General features: G+C 47.4%; 2 protein-coding genes across 2 annotated transcripts in view; one reads left to right on the top strand and one right to left on the bottom strand.

Annotated features, from left to right (window-relative positions):
* Positions 1 to 10,627, bottom strand: part of MEI1 (meiotic double-stranded break formation protein 1) — a 39,666-nt gene extending 29,039 nt beyond the window's left edge. Inside the window, 11 exon segments of the mRNA XM_042792471.1 lie at positions 680 to 779; positions 1,305 to 1,403; positions 1,406 to 1,420; positions 2,228 to 2,342; positions 2,842 to 2,972; positions 4,226 to 4,429; positions 4,987 to 5,092; positions 5,770 to 5,843; positions 7,741 to 7,791; positions 10,237 to 10,360; positions 10,520 to 10,627. Of these exon segments, the coding sequence (XP_042648405.1) occupies positions 680 to 779; positions 1,305 to 1,403; positions 1,406 to 1,420; positions 2,228 to 2,342; positions 2,842 to 2,972; positions 4,226 to 4,429; positions 4,987 to 5,092; positions 5,770 to 5,843; positions 7,741 to 7,791; positions 10,237 to 10,360; positions 10,520 to 10,627 (1,127 nt within the window).
* Positions 10,628 to 11,634: 1,007 nt separating this feature from the next.
* Positions 11,635 to 14,980, top strand: SNU13 (small nuclear ribonucleoprotein 13). Its single transcript, XM_042793114.1, is given in 4 exon segments — positions 11,635 to 11,676; positions 12,063 to 12,093; positions 12,096 to 12,182; positions 13,166 to 14,980. Coding segments are annotated over 4 exon segments (423 nt in total). The 3' UTR covers positions 13,429 to 14,980.

The following is a 14,980-nucleotide window of genomic DNA, read 5'->3' as shown; positions in this document are numbered from 1 at the left end:
CTGCTGCTTTTCTTTCTCTTTTTTACCCTGCCACTTGCTACAAAATTGACTATGACATTTCCAAAATTCAGCTCAAGGGCTCTCTTGGGGGAACTAAGTGGCAAAAACAAGACTCTGTCACTAGCATGACAGGACGGGAACAAGATCATAGAGGCAAGAACAGGAAGCAGAGGAGAAAAACAAGCCAGGGCACGTTAATCCTTAGCAGAAAACAAGAGGGAAAAAAGTGACAGAAGACATTAATATTTCAGCCTAGAATCTGTTTTTGATGTTTGAAATTAGCTCAGATGATGATACAAGACTACAAGCCATGGAATTTGCATGCTCTGTTTTGTCACAGAGGCACACTTAGCAGGAGCTGGCCTGGACCTTCCTAGGCTTCCCTCCTGCGCTACCTACAGCTGAAAGGAGATTTCACCTCCCAGATTGGCAAGGAAGAGGCAGATACACTGGTGGATGCATGTGCAGAGGACAAGCTGGGAGGTTCAGAAACAACCCTCAAACCCTTCTTCACAAGAGTAAGGGACATGCGTTTGTGTAGCAACATCTTGCAAACACGAAGACTCTGAGTGTGTAGGTATTTGGTGTCAGACAAAAAACTTAAAAGCAGTACCACCACAGCCTCCATTTTGGGGCACCAAACTCTGCCTGTGCAAGCCTAGTGGGGGTACTCCCTTACCGTTTCAGTATTTTAGTGAAGAGCAGGAGCCCTTGTTTGTGCAACTCCACGTTGTTCAGCTGCAAGACATGTTGGAGACTCCTCACCAGAGATTCAATGCCTGCACATGTTCAAGAGACGTCACAGAGAGAGCTTTTAACACCTCAAATTCCAGGGTGGACACAAAACTAATTTTTAAAAGGAAGGAAGATCTGAACAATTATTCTTCTGAGTCACTGACAGAAACTGCCCAGAACTGCTGAGCATTCACTCAGCTCCCAGATAACAGGTCCCATCTTCCACTGCTGGAGGTAAGTCCAGAAGAAGGAAAAGAATTTAGCCTTTCTTCCTAAATCCACCCTCGGTATAGCCACAGAAACACCTTATAGTAACTTAGGTGGTGTCATTCATGATAATTGGTTATTATAACAAATGCATGCTCATCAGGAACTCATTAGGAGAGTAACACTGTAAATCCAAGCTATGTTGGACATCACAAACATGTCTGAAATGTACTCATTTGCAGCCCTTTATCCATCCTGACTGGAAATTGTGTTTGTGTGTAAAGTGTTGAAATTCAGCTAGAGGCACTGCAAATGCCCACAGTGTTACTGCAGTCACTCTGACAGAAAGGTTGATGACTCACCATAGACGGTGTGACATTTTGAGAAGAAAAGGCGTTCTTCAGTCAGGAGGAGCAGGCAGCAATACACTGACCAGATGAGAATTTCACTGTTGCACAAGAGCACTCAAACAGGAATTCTGCAAACACACACGCAAAAACAAGTTCACCCTGGTAAGAGGCAGTCTGCTCACAGCATGGCACAGCTGCTCCTAGAACAGCACAGGAAGGAGGAGGAAACATAGCAACAGCCACGGGGAAAACAGCTGTATTATGAAATTGCAGGAATGAAGAACGGTGTGGATGCTTGGGGGCATGCTAGTCTGCCAAACAAGGTGACTGGAGAGCAGAGTCCCACAAGCAGGCATCTTCCCAGCACAAACTCAGCAGGCAGGAGCTGAACTGTGGCCCTCGCCTTTGGCACAAATGAAAAGCCACAAAGCAAGCTTTATCACAGATGCAGTGATCTTTCTTTTCCCCTCAGAACTTTCATATTTCCCAAAGAACTTGTAAAATGAAAGCGCTTCCGCCTTTTGGGATTACAGAGAAATAATAAACCATCTCCCACAGCCATATTCTAAAGCTAAATCCTAGACCAAATTCTGTGCAAACTTACAATATTTAGTGGAATAAGGTGGAACCTCAGTCTGTTTACGCTTGTCTCTATGGGCCTGTAAGAAGGACCTTGACCTCAAGGACTTGTCCAAATTCTCGCTGTGGAAACTCCATTCTGCTTGTTGACAGCTGCATCTATACTTTCAGTTGAAAACTTACTCTCCCCTTCTATTCCTAAAATCACACTAGCCACTTTTACTGGTATAAAATGGTCACTGCACACATTATGCCATCAGTGGATTTCATGGAGCCAGACTGATTCCTAAAACAAACAGCCAGGGAGCGCTTTGGTATAGGTAGATAAACAAGAAGATGCTACTGCATTTCTTCACCTGGGACATCCGCATGGATAAAAGCAGGAGCGTATCTGTTGGGAGAGTGAATCAGCACTGCAGCCACACAGTGGGAACTTGCTGCCTGTAACATCTCATCTCTGGTCAACAAAAGCTGTTGGGAAACGAAAGTCAAAATGAGAGAGGAAGTCAAACACGCAGATATGAGTAGGAAACAGTTTCCTGTACATTCTAAAATCTAAAACATAAATGAAGATCTCTTTTGGCCTGTATTTCACAGATTAAACTTGATAAGGTAAGATAAAACACCGGACCAAATACACTAAAAAAAAAAATGCAAAATGAGAACCACAACAGAGAAGATGATGAGTAAGAATAGCTCTGCCCCCATGCTTAGTCATGCTGGCACTGCAAGTGCTGTATCAGACCTCAGGTGTGAGTGAGTAAAATCAGCTGAGGCCAGGAGTAAAATTTCCCCCCTCTAGGATGCAGGAATGAACAACCAGGTGATCTATGAGGGTGTCCCCATTTCCCACTGAAGCCCCTACTGCTGGTGTTGGCTACAGCATACTCAAGTGCCTCAGAGAAAGATTCAATACGGGCCAGGAAATTTTTTACATCTACCGACAATTCACTACTACTTCAGCAATCACCTTTTTGAGAACAAGTGGCAGTGGATTTTCCCCTTCTAAAATGTCAGGGTTCTCAGACTCCTCCTCTGTCTTTGAATTATTCATTAGAATGGATACAAAATGGTCAGATTTCAGCAGCTCCTTTAGCAAACCTGCAAAAGGGGGAACAAGAGAGAACACTGTACTGGGCACAGCAAGGATTACATTAGCACAGGAGTATTTACAGCCTAAGACTTGTTGTCAACTTCCTCCTCTTTCCTGCACGCCTAACAAAGGCCCTCACCTCCACTTTAGGGAACTTCCTCACTGTGTCCCCAGATGCTGCCATGAGCCCCACGTCTTGCAACCCCTTGTTGCTGATACATTTTGATGGGTCTGATCTGCTCCCTGTTCCTTCTCAGAGATGTGCAAGAACACTGGTACATGATCTCAGGAGTACTCTGCTCGCATTGTCTTCTGTGCTCCAGTAACCACCCCCTAAATTGTTTCTTGGGAGAGCTCTTGACCTGCATTTTTCTCCAAGCTGCAGTCAGTGACCCAACAATAACTAGATATTTTCCCTGGAATACTTCCTAGAGAACTGGCATTTATTTTCCCTCTCTACTTTCACAGGCTCTTACCAAAACAGCCGTGTTTAGCTAAAGGATAGCCACACACACAAAAATGCCCTCAGTATAAAATTATAGAGCATGGCTACAGGTATTGATGCAAATCATCAGTATATGTCAGTACAAATTCACAGAGGGTATCATCTGAGCTACATCTATCTACTTTCAAAGGACTCATCATCCATTTCTAGTAGCTGAGTAGATGATCTGAGGAGCAATCCAGTTCCTGCTTACCTCCGACAAGAAAAAGGAATTTCCTGGATCATTTGAAAAGAAGCAAGTCAGAAGGGCTGAAATTGTGCTCCCCAGCAACATCTAACGTGTGCAGTTAGAAGCATAGATGCAAGAAAGCACCACTTAGCTTTCTAACCTCAATAACATGATGCCCACCTCTGAAGACTGTCTTGGACTCCATTCACTGCTCTACAAAACCCACCTGGCCATGCATAGTGTTTGCATTCGGACACTTTTGAGGGGTGGTCTGTTTCTAGGGCAAAACATCAAACTGAATGGGCCAGGCCACAGTGCAAGCTCTGAAGAGACTCTGAAGATTAGTCAGTGCTAGGCAAATGGTGGGGCTCAAGGGACAACGGAGGGCAGGGGGAGATCAGCAGCAGGTCTGGGCCATTCGATTGCTATGAAGTAACATAAAGGATCGACTGCTTCAGACAAGCAGCAAAAAGCCAAAAAGCTCCTCTAGGGAACAACCCACATTAGAGCATCTAAGCCAGCCAGGGATTTCTTCCTCATTCTGAGCCTCCCCTTGTACCTAGCAGCTTCTCTCAGCAATGCCTTACCCAAACAATTAACCTGCAGCTCCTTTGTCTGCGCACGCCCCAAGGTATTCAAGAAGAGACCGCAGAGCCTTTCTTCAAAGTGTGCTGAGAGCCGTTCTGTGCCAACAGGAGAGGAGTACAGCTTGCCATACAAGTAGCAGACAGCAGCCTTTATAGCTTCATTTGGGTATGTCAAGCCCATCAGCAAATGATCCACTAAATTACCTAGTGTGAGGAACAGAAACAGCAAACATTCACACCAATGAACTTTTAAAAGCACCAATCTATTTTCCTTGAAAATTGGCAAAAACTCACTGAACAGCCTGCTGTATGCAGATTAATGAATGTCACAGTTAGGTGATGTGCTCACTGTTCTCTGTCCCTCTGAGCAGAGGTACAGTAATAAATGGCTAGAGGAGCTCGCCGTTCACTGTATGAAGATCCATCATCCCAGCTACTTCCACAAACAGCTAAGCTTGCTCACCAGACCCCCAGGGGCTGGACCAAGGAAAGAAAAACTAAACGTATGTGGACTAAATGTACATGGACCCACAAACCCCAGTTCACAGAGGCTGGTTTTGCCAGGCTGGCTAAGAGCACAATTGCAAGCCTGCCATGAAGGTAGTGACCTGCAAGCCAGGAGGCCTGAATGCCACTCCAGCTTCTGGATGGGCTTCTCGTGTCACCTTCATGACTTCACATGGGGGATGGGAGTGCATGCATGCATATGTGTATTAGGGCTGGGAATACCACCCTTCAGTGGGGCACGACACATTACTCACTGTGCTCTACCACCAGTATATCAGCAAAGCCTGGGATGGCATCTGCCAGTTTGCCCAAGAGAGTGAATGTGGGTAGGCTGCCTCTGACGGTAGTTGCTTTGCACAGCTGTAGAGGAAACAGAGAAAGGAAATGTTTCACTGGTGAGGACACGGTCCAAAGGCAGAAATGCACCCAAACCAGCAAGCTCTCTGTGATGCATAATCCTCTAGAATATGATCTTTTCCTAAATTGGGTCCTCTTCACCACTTAAGATAAACCACAGGAAAACAGTGAACACACTCCTAGATTTCCAAAACGTCTTTTAATTAATCCAAGAAATCTCTTGCTTGTTGCTCCTTTTCCTCTCTCTCCCCTCCAGCTCTTACATGAGCAGACGAACCAACTGAATTTCTCCCCACTTTTGCTACTTTCCAATTTTTTGTACCCCATAGGACCACCACAAACTTAGGAATGAAGAGAGCAAGAGCCCACAGCACAGGTTGGGAAAGCTCCTCATATCACTGAAAGATTAAGGTAGGAAAAGAAGAATCTGAGGAAGCCACACAGATTCACAAGAGCATCATGAAGCCACGTAGCTGCAAGGCATTATGGAAACAATAGGAAAACTCCAGGGTAAACACCAACACTGCCAAAATCACAACAGGGGTGTTGGCATGAGGCTATCCCACTGCAGTGGAGGCTGCATCCCAGCACAGTAGCTACAGTCTTGCAGGGCCACTCATTCCCATCTCCTCAGCCTCTGAAGGATCAAAAGGAAGGGCAGAGAATTCATCTTCACTGACCTCTTTTTGGCTTTCATCCAAAACGCAGCGTAAGTACTGTTCTGACTTCAGCTCCACTATAAGCTGCACCAGAACTAGGCACAAGAAACAGGATCAGTAATTCACACCCATGAGCACTAACAATCCATCTTCCACAGGGCTTTAGCAGACCAGTGAGCAAAGAGCTTAGAAATTAAATGAGCACAGAGGTGCTGAGAGAGCAGGGTAACATCAGCATTCCCAGCCTATTACTTCTGATAGCCCAGGCCAAGCTCTCTGCAGAAACATTACAGCAGTTCTGTTCTAGCTGCACTACAAACCGTGCATGGAAATGAACTGCAAGCAACAAACTAAGTATCAGGACACCAAGTAAGCATTGGGATGGTTGCAGGAAGGGAAAGTAACAAAGCCCTAGCTTAAAAGCATAAAAATTTCTGGTAATTGAATAGAGCAGGCTTCCTACAGTATGAAAATTGGCCTTTAAAACCATGTATTTCCAGAGATGGTATCAGAATGGACACTGCTGAATTTCCTTAGATGCAGACTGAGAGCTCCTCCTCCAGCTGCTCCTGTCCTTGATCTAACAGTGCAGTCTATAAACCACTGCAGTTACCTCAGTTACCTTGCCAGAAAGCAAGGCCCCAGTCACCTTTCTGGCACTATTCACCTCCTGAGCCCCAGGCAAGGGCTGTTATGATTGGTTTGGTGCAACTTTTAGAGCTCTGTCTGCTCTGTCCTAATAAGAGCAATAAACAAGAAACCATGTTTACCAGGCATTGGCTGCACATCACTTGAGGCTTTCCATACAAAAATCTCATGGGAGTTGCCTGATGCTGGCAGGCTGCCTCTGCCTCCACAAATATACCAGTGCACCAGTTTCAGGAAGAAGAGTTCCTCTTCTGGTATTTTTAGAACCTGGGCACCTGAATTTTCAGCAGACAAAGTTTTGACAATAGCCCCCTTACTGAGACACTGTGCAGAACATTGTTCCATAGGATTTGGTAAGGCTGTCTGGGATGTATCTTACTGTGGTAGCATGACTCGTGAAAAACACACTCCTTTGATTTGTATTCTAGGAAAGCATTATTAAAAAAAAATACCAGAGACTTCTAAGTTCATTACCTCTTGGTGTATCCAGGGCACTACTGGAGGTTCATCAAGGAGACCTACTTTAGCTACAGAGCTACACACCTCAGCAGAGGCATATCTTGAGACAGGTGATTTATAGATGGCTTAATGGCTCTTTCTTGCCCCAAACTCTCAGAATCTCTAAAAACTTTCAAGAGTTAGGTAGCACTAAGTTAAAATTCCTCTGTTTGAGAGCATCCATCTCTCAACAGACTGGTAACATGACAGACTTCTCACCTTTTCAACACCATTTCAAGTGCCTGAAAACTGAAACCCCTCTGGAAGAAACTGGTCACACCTCCTTTCATCTTTCATGGAGGCACAGGAGGAAATCATTGCATTACTAATATCACTAGACTCAGCAGAGATGCCAAAGGTTAACTGGACTGCAGCAATTCCTTTGTCAGCCCTGCAGGCGTTTCCTTCAGATTTCAAATGAGGTACTGCTCCCAAAGAGGAATCTGCAGCCTGTAGAGGTAAATCCCAAATACCCTCTGTCCTGAGGAGAAAGCAGTAGATCCCAAAGCTCACTGAAGCCTTCAGGAAAATTTCCATTTGCTTTGAGACTTTGGTCTGGTCCAAAGGTGCCAAAGATGAGGCATCGTTTACCACTGTTACCCATCTGACACTAAACTTACGGCACACACAGAACCTGTGAGAGAAATGCTAAATATTTAAATCTGCACACAGTCCCGTGCCCCCAAATATTGTAACAGTCTGCTCATCGCTGTTGCATTGATAGAAAATAGACAGTCTTCCCAATTCAAGCTGTGCAGAAGCTGAGCATCTCACTGTAGTTATCAGACAAGACAGAGCCTCCTTTCACAAACTGTCAGTAATTGAGACATGGCACCTGCCTCTCACCTTCTACAAACAGGTCCAGGGCACTGCTGTCTTCCACAGTATGCAACATCCCTGAAAGATAAGCCACAGTCAGTCATGGAACTCATTCCTGCTTGTGATCATCAGTGCTGTAAGGCCTTCTTGTAAAAGGAGCTGCACATTTTTTTTCAGAACTGTTATGTTTTCCCCACTTCATATGACACCAGCCTGATGTTGTCAGAGGAAGGTGGATACTCTCAGGGAGTATCACAAAAGGCACCTCCGTAAGCAGGGCACAGGGACATGAAGGCATTTGGTTCTCTTGTAAATTTTTTATGTACTTTATAGTTGAAGTCAAGGGCTCCACCTATGTAAGTAAATATGTAACTGCTACCATCACCACATCTCACTGCACGTATCCAGTACTGTACGTCTGAAACAACACTCCAGAATGACAGAAGTTAGAGCCCAGCTGTGAATTATCCTTCCTATCTTCCATTCATACCATGAACAGTCCTCTCCCTCCGCAGTACTGAAAATCCCCAAACCAAATTTGAACACCAGGTTTAAAGCATATGGAAACTATTCCAGTGCTAAACTGAACCCGAAGGCACAATTTCACAAGCCATTTGTACAAGAGCACAAGAGTGTATATATTAAAATACACCACAGTCTCACTCTACTACACCATGACAGATGAGAAACTATCTCCCAGCTCCTTCCAATTTCAGGTACATACAGTAACAGGCATTTGGTTCAAACCCCCACTTCAGCCACACCAAACCACTTGTTTCAACATATCCATCAAATTACCTTCCCTCCAGAGACTCCGTGGCCTCTCAGAAATTTGACCAACTAAAGGAATGTTATGACATTGTAGGTGAAGAAATTAGTTATTTTCTGCCTCATCTGCCCAATCCTTAGTAACTTCCTCACACTTTGGAAAAGACTTGCATACAGCATTAGTAAACATGGCAGTATTAGCTGCATGAAATTCAAGCTAACCTGAAATTCACCATCTTTTCATACGTAACACTCCACACTACACCTTTCTTCTCCGACCCTTTTTATTCTGTCTGTGCCTATCCCACTATTCTCTCTCCAAAAATTAATGTACTTTCTTGAATTTACTATTAATACTTCCTCCACAGCATTGCTCAAACCTTTGGGGGTCCCTCTTAAACACTTGCACCAAATGAGCCTTGGTTCATCCAAGCTCTATCCAAAATATACATGTCATTGTAGCCCTGAGCTTAGACTGGGGTTCCAACTGCTCTGTGAGTTACACCAAGTACAGTAAAGTCCCAAAGCTTCCCCCAAACCATCAACTTGTTAAGCTTGTCAAAGAGAGAGAGAATTATTGTTTAAAAACACATGAGCATTGAAATGCAAGCACTGCTCCCCTGACTTACGGGGTGTTTTGCGTTAGGGTCGTACAGTACAGGCAGGACTGAACTGGCCATAAGCACCACTTCCTCCACATCTGTATAGGACTATGTGCAGACAGTGCTCAGTAAAAATTTGCACAACGGAGAGAACTAAATCTGCACAAAGTTCTGTTTCTAATAAAGCTGCTTCCAAAACATGCACAACACAGTTTGTGCCAGAAAATGAACTGGGAAAACACTGTTTGAATTATTCAGTGTGTCAAGGCAGGGGAAGGGACTTGTCTTGAGTCACTTTCCCCCAAAGAACAAGAACTATCTGTGATGTGCAAATGAGATCATGGAATTAAAGGAACCCAGTATATTTGCTCTCTGAAGGCAGTTGCATTCATACCCTCCATCTTTCTCTTACCGCCTTACTGTTCCCCCATTTAGACCATTATGTCTTCTCCATCAAGATTTCAGACATTTCAAAGACTTTTCCCACAGCACTACTATGCAAACAGAAACCAGATGTTCAAGATCACAGAACTGTTAGTGGAAAGGCACTTTCTGACATCCTGCTTAACACTGTTCTGCTGTGAGTCTGACCCACCAGGAAAAAGCAGGCATTATGGTCCTATGGCTACAAGGATTTCTACAAATGTAAAGTGATGGTGTAAAAAAAAAGACACTATGTTGCACTTTTGATATTAAATCCTCTAACACCTTTCTAAGCTCATACTTTCATTTATGTACGTATCTTCATAAAATGCCACAGTTCAGCAAGAAAGCACCAAGGCACGACATCAGAAAGTAGAGCATTCAGGGAAGAGCCATCCATCAGGCATCCCTTGTTCTCCAGAAAGACTACAGGTACATCAAAATACTTTGGAACACTCCAGGAGCTTAATGAAGATGCCAATCCTGCTCCTTGGGGAACAGCGAGCTTAATTAACCTATTCTACACCAAATGACTGGCAGCGTTCCACAGGGAGTCATAACACACCTTGCTGGTGGAAGTACAGAATTAGGTATCTCAATATTCCTTCGTGGTTTGGTTTTTTTTTGCTTCAGATGTGGAGAAGTCCACATGTATGTTCAAAAAAAAAAAAAAAAAAAAAGGTAACTGCTTTCTCCCTGCTGCTGCGCTGCCCCGCAGCGGAGCTCTTACCGAAGAGAGTTCCTATCAAATGAACGCAGACCCTCTCGTCCGGCGCCAGCAGCTGGACGACGGGCAGCGCCCGCCAGGCCAGGGCATCGCGGAGGCGGGAGAGGACGTGCTTCTGCCGCGCCAGCTACGGGGCACAGACAACAACCGCCCGTCAGCGCTGCGGCCCGAGCCGCCCCGCTGCTCCCCCCGCCCCGGGGAGGCGGGAAGAGTGCCACCGGGGCCCGAAAGCCCCGGAGGCGTTTGGGGGGGGGGGGAGCTGAGGGGGCGCCCAGGCGCTGCCCACCGAGGCGCTGCCGTCGCCCAGGGTCTCCACGGCGCAGGCGAGGCAGAGCGGCGGGCGGAGCGGCAGGGCCCAGCGCGCCCCGTGCCCGCCACACTCCTCCGCCGCCATCGCGCCCCGCCACTGCGCATGCGCGGGGCCGCCGCCGGGCACCAGGCGGGGCCCCGTCCCTTCGGTTGTTCCGTCCGTTTCTTTCCGTTCCCCTCCCGCGGCTCCGGGAGCGGGAGGCCGAGGAGAACGGTTCTCCCGCCCCGCAGGGCTGCGTGCTTTCATAGGGTCCTTTTAACGGGTCATACCCCACCCGCGCAGCCCGGCCGGGTAGAAACGGTGCTCCCCTCCTGAGGTGCCGCCGCACCGGGCGGGCGACCCAGAGGCGCTGAGCTTGCCTGGGAGGGGGAGAAGTAAACGAGGAGGTGGGATTTCTCAGTGCCTCCCCCCGCCCCGGTTCTACATGCCGCGTTTCTGCGTGCACTGCTGCTCGCGCTCCTGCAACGCTCCACGCAGCCCCTCCGCGCGACGCTACCCACGCCGCTACGGCTGAGGAACCAGGCGCAGCGAAGCCCGCCCCGCCCCGCCCCGCCCCGCCTGATGGCCACGCCCCTCCCGGGGCCACGCCCACCGACTTCCGGCGGCGACGCAACGCGCGCGGGCGCTCTCGCCTCCTCCCCCCTCAATCCAGTCGGGCCGAGAGGAGCGACCGCGCCGCGCAGCAGGCCGCGGCCATGGTGAGTGGGGCGGGAGCCCGTCTTTTCTTCTTCTTCCTCCTCCTCCTCCTCCTCTTCCTCCTCCTCTTCAGAGGGCTCCGCTGCCTCCCCGGCGGCTGCGGGGCGGGGAGCACGTGGCGGCCGGGCTGCTCGGCGCGGCCCGGCGGAGGGAGGATACACCGGGGAGGGGGGGCTGGGGGTGACCGAACAGCCGGGGGGGGGGGGGGGGGGGGGGGATTCGGCGTCCCCGGCCCTGCTGTGCCCCGCCGGGCAGCGGGAGCAGCGTGCTCGGCTGGCGGGAGAGCGGCCGGCGGTGGGGGCGGGCGGCGGAGAATCGCGGCGTGGGGTCACCCCGCGCTGGCTGCGGCCGTGGGAGCCCGGGGGGGGTTGGAGTTGCGGCCGTGCCGGGCGGTAATGCCGCTCGTCACTTCGCTGCTGTTCCGCTGCGCCACTGAGGTTAACATCCGATACGTGCTCTTCTCGGCGTTTCTTTAAAATTCGTGTCCGAGTTTGTTAATTTGCACACTGAAATGCTTCATTTTATGGAGCGTCCGTGGCAGCAAGTGCCTGTAGGCTGCTGTGTAAGTTCACTGCTACTAGCTTGTAGGGTATAAATTGGCCGTCAGTGTGAGTAAAGCTACTTTTAACTTTGAACAGGAGGAGAATCCCCTTTTAGAAATAAAACGCAGTGGATTTCTAGCATGTATGTGCAGGCCAGATGAGAATGGTGAGGTGATTCCAGGAGTCAGTATATGTGGTGGACATGATGCCTATGTAATGTTGTGCAGAACGAAGCCGCCTTTACGCCTGTTGTAATACTCTTTGCTTTTTCCTTCCTCTAGAGTGAGGCAGAAGTGAATCCCAAAGCTTACCCCTGGCTGATGCACAGCTCACCAAAACACTGCTGGATCTCGTGCAGCAATCCTGCAACTATAAGCAGCTGCGCAAGGGAGCCAATGAAGGTGAGACCTGTGTGTTGCAAAGTGTGCTAGAAATCATAGCAAGGATTTTGTGAGACACTGTGGCTAGAGTCTTGTCTTTTCTCTCCAGCTGTGGACGGCTAACTCTATGTGGGTTGCAAGTGTCTGTCTTCTCCTTCTAGCCTGCTTCAGCAATATTCAGGGACAGAAATAAACTGTAATTTTTTCAACATTTATATGCAGTTCTGGTAGATGCCCAAACTGTGTTCCTGGTGCATGTCCTGTCATGCCTATTTTAGTGGTATGGCACTGGGATTACCAGATGCCTCGCCAGTTTAAAATCATAAAAAGATTGGTGTTGAAGGACCTCTGGAGGTCTCTAATGCAACCTGCTCAGAGAGTGGCTCCCTTCACAGCTGGATCGGGTGGCTTGGGACTTTGCCTAATCAAACTTTTAAAAAAACAATTCCTAAGGGCAGAAAGTCCTCTCAGGATCCATGTCCCATGGCTTAAGTGCCTCTCATAAGGTGGGAGGGGAAATATGAAATTCCAGCATGTCCTCAGAATCCCCCTGAGGCAGCAGTTACAGTCTGTGACTTGTCCTCCTGTGCACTCACAAGGACAGTCTGGCTCTGTCTTCTCTGCAGTCCCCTTGAAGTAGTAGAAGACAGCAGCCACATCCCCCCCCACTCCGACCTTGGCCCTTCTTCTCCAGGCTAAACAAAACCAGTCTCCCCCTCCACGGTGTGCCCCAACCCCCCACCCATCAGCAGCCCTGGGCTGGCCTCGCTCCCTTGTGAGTCTGCACTGTGTTTGAGGGTGGCGCTGGGCACAGCACCTACCCCAGGTGCAACCCGGAGAATAACCCTCCCTGGCCCTATAGCTGCTGTTTTCCTTTGGCCTGGCCTCGTGCTACCACTAAATCACCTTCTTGCTTATGCCAATTTCAACGTTTCCTAAAGTTTATTTTTCATTAGACGTACTTTCCAAAAGGACCTAGTCTTACTCTTCAGTTTATTTTACAGCCACCAAAACACTGAACCGAGGGATAGCGGAGTTCATTGTGATGGCAGCAGATGCGGAGCCCTTGGAGATCATCCTGCACCTCCCTCTTCTCTGTGAGGACAAGAATGTACCTTACGTGTTTGTGCGCTCCAAGCAAGCCCTGGGCCGGGCATGTGGTGTTTCCCGGCCCGTCATCGCCTGCTCCATCACCATCAAGGAGGGATCACAGCTAAAGCCTCAGATCCAGTCTGTGCAGCAAGCTATAGAAAGACTGTTGGTCTAAATGCCCATGAGTTGAAGTGTGTGTGGAATAGGAAAGCTGAAGTCAGGGGAATTAATATCTAGCTTCAGTTGAAATTACAGTTTTTATATCAATGTTTCATTCAGAACACCACAGTTTTGTTTACTAATGGCTTAATTCTTAGTGTTTCTGCCTTTCATCCCCCCCTCTTTTTCTATTATTCCATTCCAGCACATTCATTCTCATTGTATTACTTCTTGAAAAGTGATTGTACAACTGTATTTCCTGTTTAATGTCTAAAAGAAAGGAAAAAAAAAAAAAAATCCCTCCTCCATGTTTGCCTGCTCAGGGCTTTTTAACCCACCCAGGAGCTTCCTCTGTGCTGCAGTATTTCTGCTAAGCTTCAGCCTCTAACAGGTATGAGTAACTGTGTTTATGAATTGTTGGTTCCCCACACGGTGTGTGCATGCAGACTGCTGGAGTTGTTGCTTAAAGTGATGGAGCAGCACAGACCATGCATAAGGCAGGCAGCGGCTACTGTGTGGCAGTGGACGGAGCCAAGATCACACATAGCACAACCCTTTTTCTTCTTGAAACCAGACAAGAGACTTCTGTAAGAGGTATAGGAAGGAGCACAAATCTTATGGCAGTCCACAAGGGGAAATCTCTTATCTCGCTTACTTTTAAATACTGACTTTTTAATAAAAATAAAATTGCTGACAAAGATAAACATAATTGTCATTCCCTTTGGGAAGCATTTGCAACTAATGGAAGTGTTTCTACTTGTAACTCTAAACTGTTCAGAGATTGCCTAAAGGCTATTGCAGTGTAGTAGTTCATACTTAAGTACAAAGAGAGCAGCCTGCTGTGGCTGACAAATACCCTACCATGTGTGCTTTTAGGGAAGCTGCTGTACTGTAGTCACCTGACTGAAGATGAACCCTTTAAGTCATGGCCAAGACAACAGAGAGCAAGTATTTCTTTCATATAAATCAAGAAAAGGATGCTAGATGATCTCATGTTCTTGAAAAGTGTGATGTACCACCAGCATTGTGGATTAGTGGTGGTTTTGTGGAGCTAGCTTTCGTTAAATGCATAGTGTATAATAAATCCACTTATTGCTCTGAGCAGAAGAGTCTAAACACTATTGGAAAGGGTCATATCAAACCTGTATTCTATTGCAGGATGCCAAAGCAAAGCTAGTGTGGAAAGACCCATAGGTGCAATAGCACAAGGGAAAGTGGGTTCTCCTGTAATGTTTCCATAGAGACACTAACTTCATACCTTTGGTAAGTACATCCCAAGCAGATGAAATCAGCTCGTGAAAGACTGAAGACAAAGCATGTCTGTATATTTTGTAAATGGTTGATAACTAATATCCTTGCTGAGGTGAACTTAACACAAAGGTTTTAGCGTCCTTTCATTTGTATGAAGTTTAGAAAGGCTGCAGTTCCCTTATACTGATGTTGACTGTTGAGCTGGTTGTGTTTTAAAACCACAACTTTGCAAAGAGTTTGCCCTGTTGTACCATGCCAGGACAGCTGATGTAAGGCAACACATAAAGAGCAGAAATAAAGGATTCTTGAGCAAGTGA

The sequence above is a fragment of the Tyto alba genome, unplaced genomic scaffold, assembly GCF_018691265.1.
Source record: "Tyto alba isolate M040663 unplaced genomic scaffold, T.alba_DEE_v4.0 Super-Scaffold_2, whole genome shotgun sequence".
NCBI classification, from domain to species: Eukaryota; Metazoa; Chordata; class Aves; order Strigiformes; family Tytonidae; genus Tyto; species Tyto alba.
Note: the sequence above shows the minus strand (reverse complement) of the source record. Positions and strands in the feature narration are given on the sequence as shown.